General features: G+C 43.0%; 1 protein-coding gene across 3 annotated transcripts in view; it reads left to right on the forward strand.

Annotated features, from left to right (window-relative positions):
* The window catches only part of LOC141162142 (nuclear body protein SP140-like protein), an 81,328-nt gene that overhangs the window by 36,569 nt on the left and 17,368 nt on the right, over window positions 1–27,391 (forward strand). Inside the window, exons 7-14 of one of the 3 annotated variants that reach the window (XM_073647923.1) lie at window positions 2,093–2,274; window positions 2,624–2,774; window positions 7,735–7,779; window positions 8,784–8,831; window positions 10,834–10,908; window positions 19,310–19,369; window positions 25,161–25,220; window positions 26,033–26,092. In XM_073647923.1, the coding sequence (XP_073504024.1) occupies window positions 2,093–2,274; window positions 2,624–2,774; window positions 7,735–7,779; window positions 8,784–8,831; window positions 10,834–10,908; window positions 19,310–19,369; window positions 25,161–25,220; window positions 26,033–26,092 (681 nt within the window). The remainder of the gene's footprint in view (window positions 1–2,092; window positions 2,275–2,623; window positions 2,775–7,734; window positions 7,780–8,783; window positions 8,832–10,833; window positions 10,909–19,309; window positions 19,370–25,160; window positions 25,221–26,032; window positions 26,093–27,391) is intronic. The other 2 variants (XM_073647933.1, XM_073647942.1) reach the window with 2 other exon arrangements.

The following is a 27,391-nucleotide window of genomic DNA, read 5'->3' on the forward strand; positions in this document are numbered from 1 at the left end:
CTCTGGGAACTCCTTCAAGATTGTTGGAAGACCATTTCCGGTGACTACCTCTTGAAGATCATCAAGAGAATGCCAAGAGTGTGCAAAGCAGTCATCAAAGCAAAAGGTGGCTACTTTGAAGAACCTAGAATATAAGACATTTTCAGTTGTTTCACACTTTTTTGTTAAGTATATAATTCCACATGTGTTAATTCATAGTTTTGATGCCTTCAGTGTGAATGTCCAATTTTCATAGTCAAGAAAATACAGAAATTTCTTTAAATGAGAAGGTGTGTCCAAACTTTTGGTCTGTACTGTGTGTATATGTATATGTGTGTGTGTGTGTGTGTATATATATATATATATATATATATATATATATATATATATATATATATATATATATATATATATATATATATATATATATATATATATATATATATATATATATATATATACACACATACACACACACACACACACACACACACACACACACACACACACACACTGCGCAAAAAAATAAAGAGAACACTTAAACAACAGAATATAACTCCATGTAAATCAAACTTCTGTGAAATCAAACCGTCCACTTAGGAAGCAACACTGATTGACAATCAATTTCACATGTTGTAGTGCAAATGGAATAGACAATAGATGGAAATTATTGGCAATTATCAAGACACACTCAATAAAGGAGTGGTTTTGCAGGTGGGGACCACAGACCACATCTCAGTACCAATGCTTTCTGGCTGATGTTTTGGTCACTTTTGAATGTCGGTTGTGCCTTCACACTCGTGGTAGCATGAGAAGGACTCTACAACCCACAGAAGTTGCTCAGGTAGTGCAGCTCATCCAGGATGGCACATCAATGCGAGCTGTGGCAAGAAGGTTTGCTGTGTCTGTCAGCATAGTGTCCAGAGACTGGAGGTGCTACCAGGAGACGGGCCAGTACATCAGGAGATGTGGAGGGGGCCGTAGGAGGGCAAGAACCCAGCAGCAGGACCGCTACCTCCGTCTTTGTGCAAGGAGGAACAGGAGGAGCACTGCCAGAGCCCTGCAAAATGACCTCCAGCAGGCCACAAATGTGCATGTGTCTGCACAAACAGTTAGAAACCGACTCCATGAGGGTGGTATGAGGGCGTGACGTCCACAGATGGGGGTTGTGCTCACAGCCCAACACCGTGCAGGACACTTGGCATTTGCCACAGAACACCAGGATTGGCAAAGTCGCCACTGGCACCCTGTGCTCTTCACAGATGAAAGCAGGTTCACACTGAGCACATGTGACAGACGTGACAGAGAATGGAGACGCTGTGGAGAGCAATCTGCTGCCTGCAACACCCTTCAGCGTGACCGGTTTGGCAGTGGGTCAGTAATGGTGTGGGGTGGCATTTCTTTGGAGGTCCGCACAGCCCTCCATTTGCTCCCCAGAGGTAGCCTGACTGCCATTAGGTACCGAGATGAGATCCTCAGACCCCTTGTGAGACCATATGCTGGTGCGGTTGGCCCTGGGTTCCTCCTAATGCAGGACAATGCCAGACCTCATGTGGCTGGAGTGTGTCAGCAGTTCCTGCAAGATGAAGGCATTGAAGCTATGGACTGGCCCGCCCGTTCCCCAGACCTGAATCCGATTGAGCACATCTGGGACATCATGTCTCGCTCTTAATAAATTTGATTTCCATTGATGATTTTTGTGTGATTTTGTTGTCAGCACATTCAACTTTGTACAGAGCAAAGTATTCAAGGATCTAGGATGTGTTATTTGAGAGTTCCCTTTATTTTTTTGAGATGTGTGTGTGTGTGTGTGTATGTATGTATGTGTGTATATGTGTGCGTGTATATATATATATATATATATATATATATATATATATATATATATATATATATATATATATATATATATATATATATATATCTCTTTCATACCATATACATTAAGATAAGTCATCTCTAACTTTTTGGTTTATTCTGGGGTTCTTGAGTTGCACAGTCACCTCAGTTTCGAGCTGTAATACCCGGACGTCTGAATATTATTAATCGTTCAGATACGGGAGCCCTAGTTCACTTTGATAAATCAATGATGACACTGTATATTTCCCCACAGAACCAAACGGAGAGTTTGTTGCACCTTTCAATGGAGGACAGTACCCGTCCTTCAACATCGCCACGGATCTACTTGAATTCTTCGAACACAATAAAATGTATATATGTGAAGCTGTAAACGAGCGGTTTCCTTTTCTACATGGATTACGTGATGTTGAGCTGCTTTCTCACATACAGTTGTTGGTAAGTTGATATCTTCTCCTTAGGACTATTTGGATTTAGGGAGAAATAACCACCCAACGGAGGACTAAAGAACACAATATTTTGCTCTCCACTTATGGATACGCTTGGGGCTTTAGACGCTAAGTGTACATGACAGACGTGATGGCCTAATCCGGGCCGATATCAGTGACTCTATGATTGCTATCAGTCCACACATCTCTACAATAGTTTGCCATTTGCTTACACCCTTGGTTGGAGGGTGAGACCCCAGTTAGCTCCATGGCTTATGTATATATGATTTATTTTTATCTTGGTTCTGAAAAACTTCAATCCTGTAATTCTTATTATGAAATAATCTGTTTCTTTGCAGGAACTTCTGGCAGATAGAAGGTTGACTAAAGAGGTGCTATACGACGCGCTGTGCGACTTTCAGGATATCAGAGATGTTGAAAGCTTCTTTGCCTATCTCTTTCAAGAATTCTACCTCAAGCTGTACCCCAAGCTCCATACAATCCTGAACTGTAGGTCACCTTTTTAATGAAAAAGTATCTTGGATTTGTACTACTATTTGCATGCTGCAACCATTTATTATTGTTCTAATGTACTCATGTCAAACTCTGGCTCACAGGGTAATTATATTTAGCCCGCGATGCCAGCAATGCCCTCCCACCCCGCCCGGCACCACACTTTCAACTGTATCAGGATCCTGGTTGTGGGGGCCATTACACTGTATGGAGGACTATGTGGGGCCATTATACTGTATGGAGGACTATGTGGGGCCATTATACTGTATGGAGGACTATGTGGGGTTATTATACTGTATGGAGGACTATGTGGGGCCATTATACTGTATGGAGGACTATGTGGGGCCATTATACTGTATGGAGGACTATGTGGGGCCCATTACACTGTATGGAGGACTATGTGGGGCCCATTACACTGTATGGAAGCCTATGTAAGGCCATTATTCTATATGGAGGACTATGTGGGGCCCATTATACTGTATGGAGGGCTATGTGGGGCCCATTATACTGTATGGAGGACTATGTGGGGCCATTATACTGTATGGAGGACTATGTGGGGCCATTATACTGTATGGAGGACTATGTGGGGCCCATTACACTGTATGGAAGCCTATGTAAGGCCATTATTCTGTATGGAGGACTATGTGGGGCCATTACACTGTATGGAGGACTATGTGGGGCCATTACACTGTATGGAGGACTATGTGGGGCCATTATACTGTATGGAGGACTATGTGGGGTTATTATACTGTATGGAGGACTATGTGGGGCCATTATACTGTATGGAGGACTATGTGGGGCCATTATACTGTATGGAGGACTATGTGGGGCCCATTACACTGTATGGAGGACTATGTGGGGCCCATTACACTGTATGGAAGCCTATGTAAGGCCATTATTCTATATGGAGGACTATGTGGGGCCCATTATACTGTATGGAGGGCTATGTGGGGCCCATTATACTGTATGGAGGACTATGTGGGGCCATTATTCTGTATGAAGGGCTATGTGGCGCCATTATACTGTATGGAGTGGGGCCATTATTCTGTATGGAGGGCTATGTGGGGCCCATTATTCTGTATGGAGGGCTATGTGGGGCCCATTATTCTATATGGAGGGCTATGTGGGGCCCATTCTTCTGTATGGAGGGCTATGTGGGGCCCATTCTTCTGTATGGAGGGCTATGTGGGGTCCATTATACAGTATGGAGGACTATGTGGGGCCATTATACTGTATGGAGTGGGGCCATTATTCTATAAGGATGGCTATGTGGGGCCCATTTTACTGTATGGAGGGCTATGTGGGGCCCATTTTACTGTATGGAGGGCTATGTGGGGCCCATTTTACTGTATGGAGGGCTATGTGGGGCCCATTTTACTGTATGGAGGGCTATGTGGGGCCCATTTTACTGTATGGAGGGCTATGTGGGGCCCATTTTACTGTATGGAGGGCTATGTGGGGCCCATTTTACTGTATGGAGGGCTATGTGGGGCCCATTTTACTGTATGGAGGGCTATGTGGGGCCCATTTTACTGTATGGAGGGCTATGTGGGGCCCATTTTACTGTATGGAGGGCTATGTGGGGCCCATTATTCTATATGGAGGACTATGTGAGGACATTATACTATATGGAGGACTATGTGGAGCACATTATACTGTATGGAAGACTATGTGGGGCCTATTATTCTATATGGAGGACTATGTGGGGCCCATTATACTGTGTGGAGGACTATGTGGGGATCACAGTTGTGACATTATACTATGATGGGTCACCATACTTTGCTGGGGGTTACAGTAGGGTCATCATACTGTGCGTGTGGAGGAACTCACTGTGGGGATATCATACGGTGTTTGGGGGGGCACTTTTGTTGGCATCATAGTTTATTATCTGTATTATTTATTAATTCAAGGATTTTTATCCTAAATTATTACAAATTTAAATTAGGCCATTGGGCCATATATACTTTTTACTACTCTTATATAACATATTATATTATTCCAGTATGCCCCTTTTGTGATTGTGTTTATTATGTTCTAAAATCTATTAATTAAAATGTACTTTGTTCATGGAACAACCGCTTTAAGTTTGTTTCCATACTAAAAGGTTCTTCGTTATATTTGATGAAATAGAAAAACTTCCTCAATTGTAGACTTTTTTTTTTTTTTAATAAATATCAAGGTTGTCCTGCGACTTTGTCCAAGTTCTTAATTTTGGCCCTCTGTGTGTTTGAGTTTGACATCCCTGCTAATGCATTCGACGTAGGAATCGAGCAACTTTGCAAATGGACCACAATTTGGTGTACGCAGCTCCTACGCAGATCTATGTGCATCCACAGTTACAGACTTCAAATCCTGTGGGTAGTCTGACCCTGAAGTAAAGTTATTTGCCTCTTCTTCGATTATCTATAAGTTTGCAAGAAGCAGCCTGAATACGTGAACGCGGAATCAGGATCGAGCACATTGGCTAGTAATACATTTGCAACCATTTCTTATTGTTCCAAAGCACCTAAACTAAATAAATAATCAACTTTATGAATATTCTTTTTTTTTGTGTGTTTTTGTGTATACAGCTCCTACGCGAGCCTATATTTCTCCATGGTTACAGACTACAAACAAGGCCTCTAATTATCGGATAGTATAGTCATGAGTTACTTCACTTCCTCTACCCAATCTTTATCGTAGCTGTCAGTACAAGTGGTCTATAAGAGTATCGCATAATAGCAATGGTATGTTTAACGAAGTAACCATGGACACACACAGGTCAGTAAAGGAGCTGCATACACCAAACATTAGAACTTTTTTTTAAGGCTTCATTGATTATTTTATATTTAAAGGGGTATTCCCATCTCGAAGATCCTATCCCAATATGTAGTAGGTATAATAATAATATTAGCAAATACCTCCAATTAGAAATGTAGTATAGTTTTTCTGATTCGCTATGTCTCATTCCTCATGTGCAGGTATTGCAGGACCTTTAGGTATCCATGGTTACGGCCACTAGCAACTAGCTGTCACTATATCCTTGATCTTATCCATGGAAACCTAAGGTCCTGCATATGAGGAAAGCATCATAGCGAATCAGAAGAACTATACTACATTTCTAATTAGAGGTATTTGCTAATATTATTATTATTACACCTACTACATATTGGGATAGGATCGTAGAGATTGGAATACCCCTTTTAACATGGTTGCAAAAGTATACATACCCTTAAAAGGTACTCCCGAATCACCACCATCATGTATTTATTGATTCTTTTTATAACTTTCTTTACAAGCCATTTTATTGTCCTATTGATTTATGCATATGCCCCTAAAAATGTTTATGTCACAGAAGTAAATCCAGCTCGCCAACTGCAGTCCCACACTTCTGGAGCACGGATAGCACCAATCCAATAGAGAAAGCAGAAAAATCCAGCTCACAGATGAAGTCCAAAAAAGTGCATTTTATTTTCCAAGATACATGAAGCAAAGATTAAAATTGTGTATTCACAAAAAAGAGAATGCAGGCATCTTTCGACGCGTTTCGAGCTTTTATTTAGACTTTATCGGTGAGCGGGATTTTTCTGCTTTCTCTAAAAAATGTTTATACCTTTTGGTCGCAATATGCTAACACTGAGTGACTAATTGTGAGATTAGCAGATCACCACCCAGTTATCGAAATGATTTTTGGCATATGAAGAAATAAATAAGACAATAATAAAATGAGCTTGTTAGGCAGGGTATAAAGATAACCATAAATGCATGGTGGGGAAGATGTTAGGTTTCCTTTAATAAGGCTGAGTTCAGGCAAAGTTATGAAAAGAAAAATTGGCTCTTTTATGTCCTGAAAAAAACACGATTTCTTCTCTTTATGGTGATTTTTGTTTTGTATGTGCTGAATTTTCAGCTGCACTTTGTCTATGCATCAGTTTATGACATCCATATGACCGGTTGCACCAAAACCACCAAATTGGGCACCAAAGTTGGGCACCAAAAAGGCCCAATTTTCTGTCTAATTTTTTTAATGGATTCATCAAAAAAACAAGTATTTATATAGTGGGGTTTGTTTGTTTTGTTTTTTTTGCACTTAATCCATTGAATTTGATGAGTAAGTCTTGTCTGAAAATTGGACTTAATTGGTGCAATTTTTCACGAGTCTCTTTGGAGAAACGTCCCTCTGAATTGTGTAATTGGATTATAACAGCCTGCAGACAGAAAATACATTACTTTTGATCAATATGGGCACGGTCACTGCTGATTTTTTGGGGCTCACCACCATTTGTTGAAAACTGTGGATTGTCATAAGATAAAGAAATACATCTTGCTTACCTTTCTGAACCTCTGATGCTCTTGTGGTCTCCACTGGGGAAAAAACTGGTAAAATTATGTCCATTTGGCCCAGTTCCTGCAAAGATTACCAGATATAGGGGTTATCCACATTTTGGGACAATGTGTTTTTTTTTTTTTTTCTTTACTTACATGCATGTATTTGTTGCTAAAAATTATTTTTGCCATTCAGTTTAATCAGATAACTTGCATCGTTTGGCTCTTACAGGCTCTTTTGCTTTCTTGCACATTCAATTTTGATGTCTGTGATCATAAATAAGTTGTGAGGAGTTCAGAAAAAGACAAATAAGAGTTACAACCTCACGGTCAGACTTTCATTGGGAGCTCACCGACAGATTCTTAGATGACTCATTCTGCAGCCAGCGATAGATAGTGTAACACAGCAGCTACAGGCAAACGGTGCAAAATTTTTAACAAAAAAATATTTTTAGTCTGAAATGTATGCATTTCATAAAAATAAAAAAAGTCTCCAAATGTGGACTACTGTAGTAGAAAAAAATTAAAAGGAAGGAATAGTTTTGTGAGTACTTATTCATATTTATGCATAAAGTAGAAAAAAAACATGCAAAAGGCCTAAATATGAAATGTCACATATGTTTTATTAAAATTAATTTATTGCATTTTGTAGGTTTAAACGCAGCGTTGACCTTAGATGTCTGTCCACCTACTCCAGGTATGTACCCACAAATTGCCTACTATCCCATGTTTATATATAAAGATATACTGATAGGGAACCTAGATTGTGAGCCCCGATGGCGACAGCGACGATAATGTATGTAAAGCGCTGCGGAATATGTTAGTGCTATATAAAAATAAAGATTATTATTATCTATGTCTGAACACAAACCTACGGATATTCAAGGGATGCCAAACGCAACGTCATTTCAACGTTCATTTTACAAAGGAAAAACATGATGTAGTTCATGACATATTAGAGATTCCATGGCTGTTAAGCACCTATACCAGTATTTTATGCTGCTCAGAGTGACAGTGATGGACTTGTGTGGACCATTCGTTCCTCAGCAGGAGAAATGTGTGTCTCAGATAACTGATTGCAGCAAATTTCCAAAAAAATTTAATAATAAATTCCCTTTAATGGGGTATTCTCAAGTTTGAAAGTTATTCCCTCCATGGGAAAGGAGATAATTTCCTGATCACGGAAGGTGATCGCTGGAACCCCCACCAATCCCAAGAACCAAATTCAGCGGTGGTCGATCATGCATGCTGTTGCTCCATTAATTCTTAATGGGACCACCAGATATTGGCAAGGCTGGTCTTCAGCACTCCCATAAGAATTAACGGAGCGGCAGTATGCATGACTGACCATCACTCCATTCACATGGTCCTGTTCCTAGGATCGGTGTGGGTTCCGTTAGTGATCTGGAAGTTCTCCTGTGTTCCATGGATAGTGGATGACTTTCAAGCTTGGGAATACTCCTTTATGTCCCATCCCACCATGAATGACCCACGGTCAAGTGTTGTCTACATAGACCCTGCCTCTCGTTCTGGCCCAAAATAACTCGGGATTTGCCAAGATTAAGTCTCAAAAATTGGGAAAATCCCAGCAAATGTAGAACTGTTGGCAGCTACACAATCTTCTGATCATGTTGTATAAACTTATATCTACCCTTGTACTTTTCAAAGCTGTAATATTAACACTTTAATATTCTGTTTTAGTATCCTGTTCAGATAAAAGCAATGAAGCAGTCAAAGCACCAATCACAGGTTTTTATGTCATCCTATTTGTTACTGTAATTTACTTAATTCCTTATATTTCATTATCACTTGTACAGCAGACTCTACCTTAACATGGGGGCAGAGGAAGTTCTTGCATAAAGGCTCAATTCACACTGGATTTGCCGCATTTACTTGGCATTAAGTGTATCCATAGATCTCCATTTGTCAAATCTGAGGCCAAAAGACTGTCCTTTTGGCCTCCATTTTGGCGATCAAAAGTTCTGATGTGTTGCCATGGCCATAGTGAAGTATTGTAGTATATTGTACAAGTGATCAGAAGTCCCCTGGAAAGACTAAAAAAAAAAAAGATTAAATCGCTCCCTTTTTATCCATTGAAAAAAATATATATATATAATTTCCAAAAATAAACACATTTGATATCACCATATCTGTAATAGTCCAGTCTATTAAAATATAAAATTATTTAACCCATAAGGTAAAAGCCATAAAGAAAAATCAAAATGAAAATTGACAGAATTGTCTTTTTTTGGATTGCTGTACCTTTTCCAAAAAATACAATAGAAAGCATTCAAAATTCTGTATGGTTCCCCAAATTGGTGGCAATTACAGCTGAGCACAAAAAAAGAGCCCTCGCACAGCTCCATCAGAAAAATAAAAATGTAATGGGTCTCAGAAAATGGTGACACTAACCAAATATATATATGTGTGTGTAATATATATATTATATTCTAAAAAAATATTTTTTCAGTATTATATTGTTGTGTGAACGCTTGTTAAATTGGACTGGTTAAAAAAAAAGTTGTGAAAAAAAAAAGTATATATACATAAAAAAGTTATCTTTTTTTTTTTTTTTCCCACTTTAAATTGTCCTTCCCTTCAAAAAAATATAACATAACCCTAAAATGCTACATTGCGGAGCAGCTACACCTAGGTTCATGCGATTGTTAAATTGGACTGTTAAAACTGGTATTCAAAAATGTAAAAGTTTAAAAAAATAAATACCACCACCCCCTGGGACTTTACCAAAAAGGACAGGACATAAAAAGGTAGGAGGTTCACATCCCAAAAGTCAGCTCCTGCAGCAGGCCACTGTATTTGGGTGGCATCTATGGGTCTAATATTGGATTAATACAACAAAAAAGTGTGCAAAAAATATATATATTTTTTTACAACATGCATACTTTGTGAGGAAGAGAGTTGAGCTAAAATTTCTGGAATGTGGAGATTTTTATTTTGTCTTTACCCAAAAAAATGGCTTGCCCATCTCAGAAGCCATGTAGCACACTTTCTCTGACACACAAGCCTTGATTTCAGGATTTTTTCAGTAGCAAAATTAGGACAAAGTAGTATTCAATTGCCGTCCTTGTTTACATTGTGCCAGGAATAAAAAAAAAAAAAAAAAAAAAAATTCTGTTAAGGTGGTATTATTGCAGTATATCACAGATCAATTAATTCAGTCACACTGACTCTACAGGTCCAGCACTTCTCTATATCACTTGAATCTTTGGATTATTATACACAGACTTAGACTACCACTCCAATTTTCATTGTCTTTGCTCATTGCAGTAGTTTTTCTATCCCTATGTGAAAAAGATGTGCTTTGACCTCCAATCCCTAAGCTGTAAAATCCTTAAATGGCCGCTGCTTGCCCTGCCCTCACCTTTTATAGTGGCTTTGATAGTCACCCCTGATTGATGGCGCTGAACCATGTGATAGCTGCAAGGCATTATGGGTATGCCTGTGAGGCTGCACTGGTTGATGCAATCTACAGCAGTGTGTGAAATGGTGCCGGGCATTTTTTATTTTTTTGTTTTTGGTATTCAATTTAATCGCAAACTGTTCAAATTTGTCGGTATTCGGATTCTCAGCGGATCAATTCACTCATTTCTAATATGTAGAAAATATATTCTATCATCTCACAATAGACACTATATTTTCATTATCTTTAAGACCCTTAAAGGCACGGCTGTCTAATCTATCAAACAGATCTTATTGGAATTTAATATTATTATTTTTTTTACCTTTTTAGATTCTCTATTTCCAGTGATGGTGAAAAATGAAACTATGGAAGAATTTGAGCAGAATTGCACTGAACCATCCATAGGTAAATTCTCATCAATAGATGAATCTTCAAGGCTGACACAGACTTCATCTACAGTTGTGCTCAAAAGTTTACATCCCCCGGCAGAATGTTTCCTTTCTTGGCCTTGTTTTAGAGAATATGAATAATAACAGAAAACTTTTTCTCCACTCATGGTTATTGGTTGGGTGAAGCCATTTATTGTCAAGCTACTGTGTTTTCTTTTTTTTTTAAATCTTAATGACAACCAAAAACATCCAAATGACCCTGATCAAAAGTTCACATACCCCAGTTCTTAATACCGTGTATTTCCCCTCTAACATTAATGACAGCTTGAAGTCTTTTGTGGTAGTTGTGGATGAGGTTCTTTATTTTCTCAGATGGTAAAGCTGCCCATTCTTCTTGGCAAAAAGCCTCCAGTTCCTGTAAATTCTCGGCTGTCTAGCATGAACTGCTCGCTTGAGATCTCTCCAGAGTGGCTCAATGATATAGAGGTCAGGAGACGGAGATGGCCACTCCAGAACCGTCACTTTGTTCTGCTGTAGCCAATGGCCGGTCGACTTGGCCTTGTGTTTTGGATCTTTGTCATGTTGGAACGTCCAAGTACGTCCCATATGCAGCTTCTGGGCTGATGAGTGCAAATTTGCCTCCAGTATTTGCTGATGACGTGCAGCATTCATCTTTCCTTCAACTTTTACCAAGTTTCCTGTACCTTTGTAGCTCACACATCCCCAAAACATCAGCGATCCACCTCCATGCTTTACTGTAGGAATGGTGTTTCTTTCATCATAGGCAGGGGTGGATTAAGAGTAGCAAGGGCCCCGGGCAGTTTAGAAGGCCCGCCACACACACACACCTGATTTATCACGTGACATGTCACATGATCCCCTGTGATAGATCATGTGATAGTTCACGTGAAATTAATTTGGCACAATATTAATTATAATATTTTTTTTTAGGCTGTGTGCCCACTATGCATTTTTTATGCATTTTTTAAGCGTTTCCGCAGCGGCAATTCCGCTGCAGAAACGCTTAAAAAACGCTTGGTAGAAGGTCAGCCATGTTCCCCAATGATAATCCGCATGTGCTGTGTACATGCTGCGGAAATTTCCGCTGCGGATTATCATTGCGGAAAAATCCGCAGCATTACCAATTATTTTGCTTAAGCGCGGCGTTTTCGCCGCCATTGACTTGCATTAGAACGCATTGAATCCGCATCCCTGCATCTGTAGATGCGGAATCCATGCGTTTCAATGTGCGGATGGTACCCGGGTGTGGAGGACAGGAGACTCTCCTCTGGACCCGGGTACCATAGAACCTGTAAAAAAAGAATAAAATAAAAAATAAATATTATACTTACCTTCTGATGGCCCCCGGTGTCTTTATCCGATGCGTCCTGGCTTGCTGGCAGCTCGCGATGGTCTGAAAAGGACCTGCCGTGACGTCATTTAGTCATGTGACGGGTCACGCGACCGCTGACGTCGGCAGGCCATCAGAAGGTAAGTATATATTTTTTATTTTTTACCATTCTTTTACGGTCACACTATATAAATCCATGCTGGTTGCATGGATTTATATAGTGTAACCAAGTTGTCAAGCACTTTCCAAGTGATGCTAAAATCGCTTGGAAAGCACTTGTCAACCCGCATGCGGAAATGCAAGTGAAGAACGCTTCACATCCGCATGTCCCTGGCAGGAAAACGCATGTACAATCCGCATGTACAATCCGCATGTAAAATCCGCATGCGTTTTTTCTGCCAGGGAGATGCATAAACGCTCAAAAAAAATCCGGAACATTTCTGTATCGTGGGCACATAGCCTTACATTAATTGTATGACTCAATATTGAGCACACGTAGCCATCTATACACAGCGGGAGGCTGCACGGTGTCATCTATACACAGCGGGAGGCCGCACGTAGCCATCTATACACAGCGGGAGGCCGCACGTAGCCATCTATACACAACGGGAGGCCGCACGTAGCCATCTATACACAGCGGGAGGCCGCACGGCGCCATCTATACACAGCAGAAGGCTGCACGGCGCCATCTATACACAGCGGGAGGCCGCACGGCGCCCCCCCAGAGACAGCAGGAGGCCGCACGGCGCCATCTATACTCAGCAGGAGGCCACACGTAGCCATCTATACACAGCAGGAGGCCGCACGGCGCCATCTATACACAGCAGGAGGCCGCACAGCGCCATCTATACACAGCAGGAGGCCGCACGGCGCCATCTATACACAGCAGGAGGCCGCACGGCGCCATCTATACACAGCAGGAGGCCGCACGGCGCCATCTATACACAGCGGGAGGCCGCACGTAGCCATCTGTACACAACGGGAGGCCGCACGTAGCCATCTATACACAGCGGGAGGCCGCACGGCGCCATCTATACACAGCAGAAGGCTGCACGGTGCCATCTATACACAGCAGGGGGCCGCACGGCGCCATCTATACACGGCAGAGGGCCGCACGGCACCATCTATACACGGCAGAGGGCCGCACGGCACAATCTATACACGGCAGAGGGCCGCACGGCGCCATCTATACACGGCAGGGGGCCACACTGCGCCATCTATACACAGCGGGAGGCCGCACGGCACCATATATACACAGCGGGAGGCCGCACGTAGCCATCTATACACAGCGGGAGGCCGCACGGCGCCATATTTACACAGCAGGAGGCCGCACGGCACCATCTATACACTGCAGGAGGCCACACGGCGCCATCTATACTCAGCAGGAGGCCGCACGTAGCCATCTATACACAGCAGGAGGCCGCACGGCGCCATCTGTACACAGTAGGAGGCCGCACGGCGCCATCTATACACAGCAGGAGGCCGCACGGCGCCATCTATACACAGCAGGGGGCCGCACGGCGCCATCTATACACAGCAGGGGGCCGCACGGCGCCATCTATACACAGCATGGGGCCGCACGGCGCCATCTATACACAGCAGGGGGCCGCACGGCGCCATCTATACACAGCAGGAGGCCGCACGTAGCCATCTGTACACAACGGGAGGCCGCACGTAGCCATCTATACACAGCGGGAGGCCGCACGGCGCCATCTATACACAGCAGAAGGCTGCACGGTGCCATCTATACACAGCAGGGGGCCGCACGGCGCCATCTATACACGGCAGAGGGCCGCACGGCACCATCTATACACGGCAGAGGGCCGCACGGCACAATCTATACACGGCAGAGGGCCGCACGGCGCCATCTATACACGGCAGGGGGCCACACTGCGCCATCTATACACAGCGGGAGGCCGCACGGCGCCATCTATACACAGCGGGAGGCCGCATGGCGCCATCTATACCATCTATACACAGCGGGAGGCCGCACGGCGCCATATTTACACAGCAGGAGGCCGCACGGCACCATCTATACACTGCAGGAGGCCACACGGCGCCATCTATACTCAGCAGGAGGCCGCACGGCGCCATCTGTACACAGTAGGAGGCCGCACGGCGCCATCTATACACAGCAGGAGGCCGCACGGCGCCATCTATACACAGCAGGGGGCCGCACGGCGCCATCTATACACAGCAGGGGGCCGCACGGCGCCATCTATACACAGCAGGGGGCCGCACGGCGCCATCTATACACAGCAGGGGGCCACACGGTGCCATCTATACACAGCAGGGGGCCGCACGGCGCCATCTATACACAGCAGGGGGCCGCACGGCGCCATCTATACACAGCAGGAGGCCGCACAGCGCCATCTATACACAGCAGAAGGCCGCACGGCGCCATCTATACACGGCAGGGGGCCGCACGGCGCCATCTATACACGGCAGGGGGCCGCACGGCGCCATCTATACACGGCAGTGGGCCGCACTGCGCCATCTATACACGGCAGAGGGCCGCACGGCGCCATCTGTACACGGCAGAGGGCCGCACGGCGCCATCTATACACGGCAGAGGGCCGCACGGCGCCATCTATACACGGCAGGGGGCCGCACGGCTCCATCTATACACAGCGGGAGGCCGCACGGCGCCATCTATACATAGTGGGAGGCCGCACGCAGTCACGCATGCAGTCACGCACACACACAAACATATACAGACATATACATACACGCATAAACACATCTGAAACACAAAAATACATAGAAACAGACATCACACAATGATATCTGCCTGCACACACACACACATACATACATACATACATAGACTCACCATCCCCCGGCTCCATTCCTCCTGCCTGCTCTGCCTTCTCCGTTGCAGCAGTGCAGGCCGGGCGCGCACTGCGTGACGTCACAGCTAGGAGACACGGCCGCGCACAGGGCCGTGTTTCCTAGCAGTGACTCGGCCGGGCCAGCACAGGGAAGTTAACTGCTGCAGTGCTGGCCCGGCAGATGAAGAAGTAGCGGCCGTGCGCCGCTGTTGGGGGAGCGGTCCGGGGCCCCCCCTCCCGCCACTGCTACCGGTATGTGCCGCGGCGGCCCGCACATATAATGAGGGCAATCCGGCATTAGACACCCCGCCCGGAGCCGCGGGCCCCCTGCAGGCTCGGGGCCCCGGGCGGTAGCCCGGATTGCCCTCATTATAGTCCGCCTATGATCATAGGCCTTGTTGACCTCTCTCCAAATGTACCGTTTATGGTTGTGGCCAAAAAGTTACATTTTGGTCTCATTACTCAAAATTACCTTGTTCCAGAAGTTTTGAGGCTTGTCTCTGTGCTGTTTGGCGTATTGTAGGCGAGATACTGTGTGGCATTAGCGCAGTAATGTCTTTCTTCTGGTGACTCGACCATGCAGCCCATTTTTCTTCAGGTGCCTCCTTATTGTGCATCTTGAAACAGCCACACCGCTAGTTTTCAGAGAGTCCTGAGTTTCAGCTATTATTTGTAGGTTTTTCTTTGCATCCAGAACAATTTTCCTGGCAGTTGTGGCCGAAATTCTTGTTGGTCTGCCTGACCATGGTTTGATTTTTAAAGAGCCCCTGATTTTCCATTTTTTAATCACAGTTTGAACACTGCTGACTGGTATTATCAATTCCTTGTATATCTTTTTGTATCCCTTTCCTGTGTTATACAGTTCAACTACCTTTTCCCATAGATCCGTTGACAATTCTTTTGCTTTCCCCATGACTCACAATCCAGAAACGTCAGTAGCTGGATGAAAGATGCAAGAGTCTGTCTGGATCCCAGAAACTCATACAGCTTTTATACACACACACTGATTACAAGCAAACAGGTCACAGGTGAGGGTGTTACCTTTAGTAGCCATTCAAACCCATTTGTGTCAAATTCTGTGCATGTTATCAGGCCAAAATCACCAGGGTATGTGAACTTTTGATCAGGGTCATTTGGATGTTTTTGGTTGTCATTAAGATTTAAAAAGAGAAAACACAGTAGTTTGACAATAAATGGCTTCAGCCAACCAAAAACCATGAGTGGAGAAAAAGTTTTTTTGTTATCATTCATATTCTCTGAAACAAGGTCAAGAAAGGAAAAATTCTGATGGGGTATGTAAAAGTTTGAGCACAACTGTATGTTATTTCCCTATAACTCAAGTCTTCTGCAACCATACAGACACATATCCCAGGGTGCAATGTACAATTGTTAACAGGGACCTATCATCTGAAAATTACCTTTTCCTTTAAATAAGGTTTTTGTGCGTAAATGTAATTTTGTTTTTAATGTGGAGGTGGATAGGGTGCAATTTTTTCCGTTCCATATCACAATCTGTATTAAAAAATTATATATATAAAAATTTTACATTTTTCACACTGAGGCTTTCTTTAGACTCTAAGGCCCCGTTTCATTAAGGCTGGCTTCTCATACACCAGGCTAAATGATGTTCGTGCAGGAATAAGATGCGCACGCCACTCAAGATGCACCAAATTCATTATCGATGTGCTCCTCATAAGAAATGTTACTCCAGTCAGGGACTGGAGTTAATTTGTTATTTATTTTACTTATGTAGCGCCAATAATTACACAGCACTTTACAGCCATCATCATCACTGTCCCCATTGGGGCTCACAATGTAGATTCCCTATCACAATGTCTTTAGAGTGTGGGAGGAAACCGGAGAACCCGGAGAAAAACCCATTCAAAAATGGGGAGAACATACAAACTCCTTGCAGATGTTGTCCTTAGTGGGATTTGAACCCCAGACCACAGCGCTGCAAAGCTATAGTGCTAACTACTGAGCCACCGTACTGCTAGAGTAACATTTCCCGAAATACAAAATGTCTGCACTTTTGCTGAATTTGATGGGAGAGCATAGCCATGCCCCATCCCTGCTCCTCAAACTGGCGTAAAAACTCCAAAAGTTGCAAAAGTTTTGAGCAACTTTGTGTTGCGCCAAAAAAATACCAACTTTTCAAAGTGATTTACGACAGTGATATTGGCAAAAAAAACACTTTGATTAATCACACCTCATGGGTGCATTTGCACATATAGATATATGACCAATTTCTGTCCAATCAAACCACAATGAATGAGTATGGAAATGACCATGTGATCTGATTGGAATCTGTCAGAAAATTGATCTGATGTGCTTAAAAATCTGTGTGCCAGACGGAAAGATAACTCCATTATAAGGAATGGGACGATTTCGTTTTTGGATGATTACAAGAGATGAGGAACACGAGAATGTCTGTCTGGCCACAGCCCCACTATCAGTATTTGGTCAGTATTTTTTCTCAGGAGTGGGAGCCAAAACCAGGAGTGGTGATAAATGCAGAATTAGTGACTTGTTTCTATTATACCTTTTCTCTGATTGTTCCTCACCTGGTTTTGGCTCCCACTCCTGATAAAAAATACTGATAGTGGGGCCGTGGCCTTAGTGTAGATGGCTAAAGGCTCCCATACACATTATGCTAATGCCGACTGAACCTGCCAATATCGATGGGTTTGGCCGACACTTTAATGTATATAGGAGCGTCAACCAAACAATCGTCATGGTAGAAGCCAATTGGGCATGTCCAATTTCGGACTGCAGATTGCTTTGCTCTGTTGGAGCAAAGCCAACGACAGGCTTCTCTGCCGGCGGCTTTCTCATGGATAACACAAGAGCGTTGAGCAGAATAAGTGCTGCTTTGTATGGGAGAGACGACCAAGAAAGCTGCCTGCCAAATAATCAGACAAAGCATCGTTCGTCTGATCATCTAATGTGTATGGCTGGCTTAACTCTGACCAATTTTATAACCTGTAACATTGATTTGATCCGTCAGAAATCTGTATATGTAAATGCAGCTTAACTTCCTGTTGTTTCAGGAAACAATACATGTACATAGCCACAATGAACAGATCCTGGCCCTATCTTTTGTTTTGAAGCATCTAATGAGCGTGTGCAAATCTCATTGTGAAGGGAAGCGAGTTGTGACACTGCCTATTGTTATTGATGGATCCATTGTTATCAGCTGTGTATAGGGGTGATACCTGTCATTCTAATTCTGCCTGTGCTGATAACAAGCCTGCTGAAAACTCTTCCTGAAATGACATGGAGTGTGAGTCTAAACAATACCTAGTGGCCAGTGTGTAAATTGTGAGATTACTAATTTTGTTTGTTTTTTTATGATAAAGATTGTGATGTGGGAAAAAAAGGTTGCCCAAATATTTTTTTTTAGAAATACACAAAACACACAAAAAAATAATTTAAAAAATAGGTAATTTTCTGATGATTGCTTCTGTCTAAGTTGATTTTGGACCCTTGGAGACCATGTGAACAATGTTTCTCCATGATGTCCTGGCTTCCGTGTGGGTCTTCAGGCTTCTTAGAGACTTAATCTTGGTTTTTATGATTGTCTCCTACCATCTTGTTTGTTAAGTTGTCATTTGCTTGAACTCTTCCAAACGTGATAATCTTTTCCAAAATTGTCTTTTGGTTTGATCAAAATCCACTTGTTGGTCTTCCTAGATCAAAAGGATCAAAATCAGTGACTTCAATGACTTTCTGGTCTGTCTTCTACATCACACCCATACATCGTCTCACAATATACCAAAGACTGGACAATATAAATCTTTCTTTCCATAGGAGCTTCCTGTGCAGATCTTATTCATGTGTTTCGTCATTATGAGTACCGAGAAAATCGGACAGATTATGCGAATCATACTCTGATCATAGTGGGCTCCGATTTTCTCAGATGAGGAGAAGATGAGAAAAAAAGTCTCAACCTTCTCCATTCTGCCAGGCCATGAAAATCGGACAAAATCGGACATGTGCAGGGCCCCATAGAATAACATTGGTCCGAGTGCGATCTGATGTTTTGTCAGATCACACTCAGACCGAAAATACGGTCGTCTGCATGAGCCCTTAGCATCACATTTCTTTGTCTTCACCATCACATCATATCCAATCCTACACATTTACAACGTATTCCATCTCCTCACTACCTTGCAGAACTTTCCTTGTGTCATTAGCTTTTCATTTGCCTAAATATTCCAATATTGTGCTTGCAGTGTTATATGGAGATGAAACCAATGACGTCCAGGAGAAGGATTGCAATGAGCCTTCCAGAGGTGGATATCTTTTCTTTTACGGGGTTATGGTTGTATGACTTTCTTTTTTCAGCACTTTAAAACAATTTAAAATAAATCTACCACTGCCGTTCTTCCTGGTAGAAAGCATTTATATATAGATATGCCTGTGTGACTACAATATAAAGACAAAGTGATAAATATTCTTCTAAATAGATCTGTTTTGAATGGAAGACTATGATTCTAGTGCACCCAGACTACAAGCGTTTTGTTAAAGGGTTATTCCTAACATTGCAATTTACCAGCTATCCACAGAATAGTTGATAAGTTGCTGATCGGTTAGGGGTCCGACCATTGGGACTGTCGCCAATCCCCAAAACAATGCCCCATCTGAATGGAGCAGTGCACATCAAGACTGCTTCCACCCCTTAAATACCAACCATCACATGACATACATATACACTTATAACAAGAAAAAACACAATTCACACATATGTTGGGTAAACGAATGGCCACAGCTTTTATTATTCATTTACAAACATGTCGAATAACCTTTTTTGACCCTGTTTTTAAACTAACATAAACCCATTGCTCATGTCGAGTAACTGTACAAAACAGTGAGAATGTACTACCTCAAGGTCAAAACAACCACCACGGGAGGAAGTCTAAACAACTATTCGACCCTCCGACCACCGCCTCCCAACAATACTAAAGCACTCTCTATTCCATCCTGTAGGCCTGACAGAAAAATATCATTCCCAATGAGATTTAAGTAAACTCCATCCACCAACAGCAAATCATGGTTGTCGCCTTCCAGCATGTGATGACGCACAACGACCTCCCAATTTGATGTAACAAAATGTGAAACCTTCATGTTTGGCAACCTACGAGCTTGTTCTACATTCTCCATGCCCGCCTTGGCTCAATCTCAGACCACACCAAGATACATTCCTGGGAGAACAAACTTCAGCATTTTGCCAAGTGGGCTTTAATTGTGCAATAAGATCAGCCAATTTTATTTTATCCAAATCATTTCCCCCTGCATGTATCACCAATACTGCTGGACGGCCCCTTAAGTTATTACTAGCCATTACCTAACGTAACACCTGAACCCATCATAAACCTCTGAATCCTAGCCAAACTACAGTACTTCCTTCTGATTCTGCCCACCAGCCGACATTCCACTCTCTTCTTAGCCCAAAATATATAAGAATGTCCCAAGATCCATATTTGCGGAGCTGGCGAATCTGAAAAGATATAACCAATAGACACCCCTGAAATTTAAATACTAAATAACAAGTCCGGCCTGACATATGTGTGAAAACAAGAATACTTCCATCTGCCCAACTGCTTAATTACATCCTCACTTAGCCCCAAACGGCTGGCCTCCGTTGCGGCACAAATCCAAAATGAATGTGCCCCAAACTCATCAATGCTGATGCCACCCAATGATCATTTTAGAATAGATTTAAGCTGATAGCTCGTTAGCGAAAAAACGGATTTGTGCACCAAAAACTGCGGAACAGAAGGGCGAATTAACATAAAATCTTTTACCGCTTGAAATAGGCAAAACCGACCCCCAATTTTTTAACCGTTAGCCAAAAACCCTTACCCGTATGATCCGTTTTTGACTTACGAACACAAATTTTTAGCCCCCTGTTTACTACTAATATGTCGGTGAACTGCAGACCTCCGACCCGTTTTGCAATAGGTGCAACTAATTCGCTAACGCGTCATGCCGCGAAAAAGATGAGTGAAAAAGCCGCCTCGAAAAGTTTAACTTCAAAAGCACTCCTAGCTACTGTAACTAGTGCACCTAATATACCCAAAGAATATTGGGCGCCTCTGATCTTGAACCAGCGTCTTTTTTCCAGCACTTTTACAATTTGGTTTACCATAAAGTATTTTATAACATCTCGTATACTCCACAATTTAAGCATGAAACCAATACCCGGAAGCCCTTTTTGTAGTACCTGACATACCCCTAGCCCTCCAGAACTCAAGTAACAACAGTGTAATATCCAAAATTTCATTGCACGGTGGAAGGAAATTTTCCTATGGCTATACTCAACCAAGTATCCCAGTTGTACAATGACTCCACCATGTGGACTGTGCTACAGACCCTTCCACTAAATGCAATAGCTCGGATCTACCAGGGCCCAAAAGTACTCCAGGCATTGGAAACCTACATTCAACGCTTTTGGATGAAGGTCCCTGAAACGTCCATCTGTGAACGAGATAAGACTTCAGCAATCTCATTAATACTACCCGGAACATGATGCTTCCTAAACCAAATGTTAAACTGAAGATACTTTAAAACAAGATCCCGCAATAAAGCCAACAGTGACGGGGAGGCGCTGCATAAAGAATTAATTGCATATACAACAGACATATTATCTGACCAAAGTGAATCAGATTGTTTGCCAATTCTGCATCCCATATTGCAACTGATGCTATTATCGGAAACCGCTGAAGAAAAGTCAAAGTGCCAATTAAACTAGAATTGCACCACTCTGAAGGCCAACACGCCATTTTTTACCCAGGATGGCCCCAAAACCTGAACTACCTGCAGAGTCAGTGAACTGCTCCAGATCAACCCTGGACTTCTCCTGACTGATAACTCTTCCGTTGAACGTTTTTAAGAAACCTTGCCATACCAGCAAATCATCCCTTAGGAACACGTAGGAAATGATCCGGACTTTTAATACACGTTGCTAAGGACAGACGTCTAGAAAAAAACAGACCAATTGGCATTACACGTCACGCAAAATCTAATAGCCCTAGTAATGAGTGAACCTGCCTCAACTTGACCATTTTTGCCATTACAAATTGATCTATAAGGGACACCAGTCTCTTTTTTTTGTCCGGAAGGCGAAAAACCATAGAGAGCGTGTCAAGCTCAATACCCAAAGAGGAAAGTTTAGTCCCTGGGCCTTCTGTTTTACTTTTGGCAATGGGAATGCCGATATGACCTATCAAACGCCTAAATACGTGTAAATGAAAAGATACGCACATGCATTGTCATCGCTAGGACCAATAAATAACAAGTCATCCAAATAATGTACCACCGATGGGATGCCCACCTCGAATCTGACCATCCATTCAAGAAATGATGCAAAAACCTCAAAATAATAACATGATATAAAGCAACCCATTGGTAGGCACATATCAACAAAAGATATGTTGACCAGGCCAAGGGAGGACACCCTTAGATTCTCAAATGGAGGATCAACAAAGGGACCCACCATACGTGACCAACAAACTTCCTTAAACAGCTTTTCACATACGACCTCCTGAAGTTCAGCCACTGACTTCAAATTTTTTTACAATTGTAACCCCGAAGCCGGCTGAAAAGGAATCCATATACCAGAGGAAAAACCTTTCAATTAGAAGGTTTGCTTCCTATTTCCTGGGGTACTCCTCTAATCACTGAAGCATCACGTGAATTTGCATCGGAGTTTTCATCTGCACTGAGCAACATAGCTTCTTCAGGTTGTCTATTTCTCCTGAAGCATCGTGCTGCTGAGTGTGCCCCACCGCAGAGTGAACACTCATGGCGAAGCTTACACATGGCAATATATCTGCAATGGCCCTCGTTGTAAAGTCAACCGGCTCCAGTTGGGCGCTGTGCCGTCACAGCAACTGATGCTGCTCCCATAATGGCACTCCCATGAAAGGAAGCCCGTGACTGGGGTTTTTGAGAAAGCATTAACTGTATCCACACGTCAGCTGCGTTTGCCGCCCTACTGGTGGAAGAGGACAAAGCCAAGCGACGACAAAATTCTTCTTCATAACGCCACCGAGCCGAAATTCCATGCAGCTTCTAGGTGGCATAAATTGTATCCATATACACAATCAATTCCACACCCTTCTCTGTAAAATGCTGACACAGGATATATGCCACAGAAGAAAAACCCTTGATCCAGTTGCCAAACGTATTCGCCACCTTAACTTTTTTTTATCCAAACTACACTCTCGTACCCGTTCTTTATCGACTGGCATATGCAGGCACGGGAACGAGGGACCAAAGATCAACAAATTCTGGGGCTACCCCACAAAGCTAAAGGCGAAATTGGCACAGAAGTCAGACCACCCAGGGTGAGACAGCTACTCCCGCTGTTGGTTCAAGTGACATTGGGTTACTGACCCTCTGTTCCAAGCTTGCCAGAAACACTTTCAAGGTTCTAATAAAATCTTCATTTCCATTATATGTACTATTACCAGCTGCCGTGGGCCAAGCATCACTGCAGGTCAACTCACCACCAGCAGGCATCACAGAAACATCAACAGGAGCCCCAAGCTGTGGTGGTGCTAAGGGAACCGCCAAGTGAGGAATGGTGTGTCACGGGCTGAGACTGGTCTTGACTAGAGTCTGTGTGTTCTTTGGTTCATGGTGACATGAATCATGACTACTCCTGCTGTAGTTCTTCTTTCTTTGATAACCGGAAAATAACGACTCATCTGTTGAAAAGGGACTAGGATCTGGAAAAAGTTATTTTCTTCTGCTCAACACTTGTCCTCTTTGCCCAGGCCGGCTGGAAATCGACTAATCTCTTCGGCTGTGGTGGCAGTCATGGAGCCTCTAGCGACACTGAGGAGATCTGTCACTGTCGCTATCTGCAAAAGAAATAGGAGAGCGAGCAACCGTTCTCCTGCTGGCACGCCTGGAACACTGACTTTTTGTACTTTTGGACCTTCTGTCCCTACTTGCTTCAGCTCCAGTGAACATAAGGGTATTGCACAGTGTACTGCTGGCCAACGTGCTGTGGGACACACCTTGTTAATTTTTCCCTCCTAACCACTCTTGGTTGAGGGGTTGCAACCTTTTTCATGCCACGTGACTTCTTTTGTTGATTAGCTTTGCTGTGTATAGAGTCTACGGACTTTTGTGCCACTCCTCTGCCTTGCTGCTCACCTGAAGGAGGGTTAACCCGAAGCTCCGATAGCAGGGCAGGCCACAACCATCATGGCTGCAGGATCTGGAGCGCAGTTGCATGAAGTTTCTCCCTTTCTGCTGGCGCTGACATCATCTTCGGGGTTGGGGTCATGCAGAGGCCCCCGGGTGACATAAGCAGAGGCGCCGTCTGGAACGTGAGCGTGGCTTACACCGGCAGACAGCACAATTTGTGCAGGGGAGCTTGGGGAGAGACGCTAAGGTGGATGCACCTTCCAATGTAGCCTCCCTTGTAGGGTTGGGGGGCTCAGTCTCAGTGCAGTCACCAGCTGGCATGTCTTCTTCTTGCTGCTTGCATCGGGCCAGCTTTTCCATTAGCCATGTGGACGCTTGTAGCTTCACCCGCTCCAGCACCAATCTCTCCAGGGCGTTGGACATCACTGCTCCTGATGATCCAGTATTTTGAATATGATGGCGGTAAGCTCTCTACCCGTAGCTGGTGTTGTATAGTTCCCTTTCTGATTTCAACATGCACTGTCCTTTAATCTCAAGAGAAATGAGCCACTAGCAAAGATGTTATGCAGCAGTATATTCCCATTAAAAAAATTATGTGCAGGGGCGCACCTTTCGCACCCAGGCCCTGAAAATTAGAGGGCGCCAAAAAAGCTCCCTTTTGGCCCATATGAGAAGACCGATACTATTCATAGCCAGCCCTTTTTGGAGATATTGCATTTTCTGGATAGTGCTGGTTTCTTGGATCGGCCCTTATTTGAATCACTGGTATATAATTCTACATGTCTGTACCTTGGCATTGCGATTAAACTTGGCTCATTATTTTTTGGACAAAACAGAATGATTCAGTATTATATCACTACATGTTTTTGACCTACATGTGTTTATTTTATAATGTTTTAATGTTTTTTATAATCTGTTTTAAAGTGCTTGTAAAAGAAGAAACTCTAGCCCTACCTGAGCCAGACTGCATGGATCCTTCGCCCGGTTAGTAATACTCACAGCAGGGTGGCTCTTGACTACCACGGGAATGGTGTTTTTTTTTTTTTGTCTCCATTTGGATCATCAGGCTTCCTAACTCGGTATTTAAGGTGTCTGTCATTGTCTCCATCCATCTTCTTGTTAGTTATCTCCTTCTTCACTTTCATACCTAATTACGTTTTCTATTGACCTGGATCTTCCTATTACGAATGATCACATTTGCTAAAAACTCATTGCATAACGTTGCTCTAAAGTCTAAAGTCCTACTCCCCCCAATGCCGAAAACGGACTCCTGAAATGCCCAGTTACAGTTGAGTGGTGGCTTCATTCATTGTCTTAACTTTTGAGACTTGGAGAGATGGCGGACAGTGCTCGTCTTTCTTCAGCAGTTTCATAGACGAGGAAAGAGAGTTGGAGCGCATGTGCGGCCACATCTCCTTCCAGAAGAGACTCATGCTCAACATTGGTGGGAGTCCAAGCCATAAGACCATCCACTGATCAACAAGCTATGGCCCCTCCTGTTGGTACCAATAGGATAACTCTTTGAATGCCAAACAATGTGCTTCTTTCATGAAAGATCACCACTTTGAGAAGTCCATTGCTTTATCAAGACCAGATTTCCAGCTCCATCTTCGTTTTGAGACCCACCAATCAAAAAGACCATTTTTCAATGCAATTTGTTTGCTTGTCTCATAAAGGTTTCAATATATTCTTTGTATGAGAGCAGATTATGAGAGAGAAACTGATGTCATAAATGATAATTTGTGTTTTTTTGTCATTAATGTTTTGCTTTAATTTTTCTGATTCTTGATTTACAGTGACCCCAAGTGATGAAACTCAAGAAATGTTCAAGCAGGACTCTGCTGTATCTCCCACAAGTATTTATATTCATTTCAAGCTTAAAGGCTATATACACTTCTTGCATATTTTCTTACTGTTCCTATGTCTGAATGCAAAGTTATACAGCTTTCTAAATAGTCTTCATTTAAAAAAATGTCTAGAATTTTGCTTCTTCACAGTGTCAAAGTCCTCTGCAAAAAAAATTTTACAAATCCATCTGGACGGTTCTCTCTGCACTCTGTTTTCCTTCTCTGTGCTAGAGATAGCAAATCTAAAGTGGACAGGGAAGAAAGTATCTAAAGTCTTATGGAGAGCAGATAAAACAGACTATAGCGAAGGAGGAAAGCACATGGAGTTAGAGCTGTGCTGATACATAAAAGCAAGTGAAAAAAGAATCATCCTGGACATGCACAAACCTCACATCCAGCCTATATTACTGGGAGGAACACTCCTAGAAGAGAAAAATCTAATACTTGGATAAGGCTGCAAATTGCATATCCAATGGTCCGAAAATGAATAAAGGAATTAACATTACAGGCTGAATTTTAGTGCAACTAACTAAAATAAATACTTATCATTTTATGATGTCAAAGGTGTTTATAGCCTTTAATGCATTAAAACAAGTGGACAGGATTAACCACGCTATCTTTACAAAGATAGGAATATGGTGACGCTCAGCTGTCATTAAAAGATTAATCTTTTATGGTATATAGTTATTTGGTATTTACTTTATATGGACAACCTCACGACCAGGAAGAAGCACCTGGATGGCACAAAATGGCTGTTGACCGTATGTATTCATGTACTCCATATTGTGCTTCTCCAGCTATATGGAATAAATTATTAATCTTTTGATTGACCGGTGAATGTCACCATATTTGTGGATTTGAAGATTATCTGTACTATTGGAACACTTATCTTAATGTGGTTGAGCACCATCGGATGTCTGGAATCCAAATAATGGAGTATAAGGTGCTGGTATTAACGTGAATGGGCTAAATAATCACTGTATCTACCCCATTCACTGGCCAATATCTACTGACCACCAGGCCCAGCCACTATCTGTTAATCCGATAACATTGAACCAATTTGCGCCCTTAGTGATGATTCTTTTTCCACCGATAGCGGCATTTAACACGAGCCAGCAGGGAACGTGTTGTTCCTTCGGCCAATCTGCGCACCCAAGATGAAATCGCGGGGTGTCGATGGGATGTCAAGAGTGACAGCCGAGGGTCTTCTGATGACCCTCGTGGCTGTCATTACAAACGCAGGTCCGTTGCCAGTGTTCGTAGGAGATTGTGATTTCTGCTATACATAGCACTGCTGAAGCCCTGCTA

Source organism: Phyllobates terribilis, unplaced genomic scaffold (genome assembly GCF_046119375.1).
Source record: "Phyllobates terribilis strain yellow unplaced genomic scaffold, ASM4611937v1 Scaffold_1__5_contigs__length_1240528914, whole genome shotgun sequence".
In the NCBI taxonomy this organism is placed as follows: domain Eukaryota; kingdom Metazoa; phylum Chordata; class Amphibia; order Anura; family Dendrobatidae; genus Phyllobates; species Phyllobates terribilis.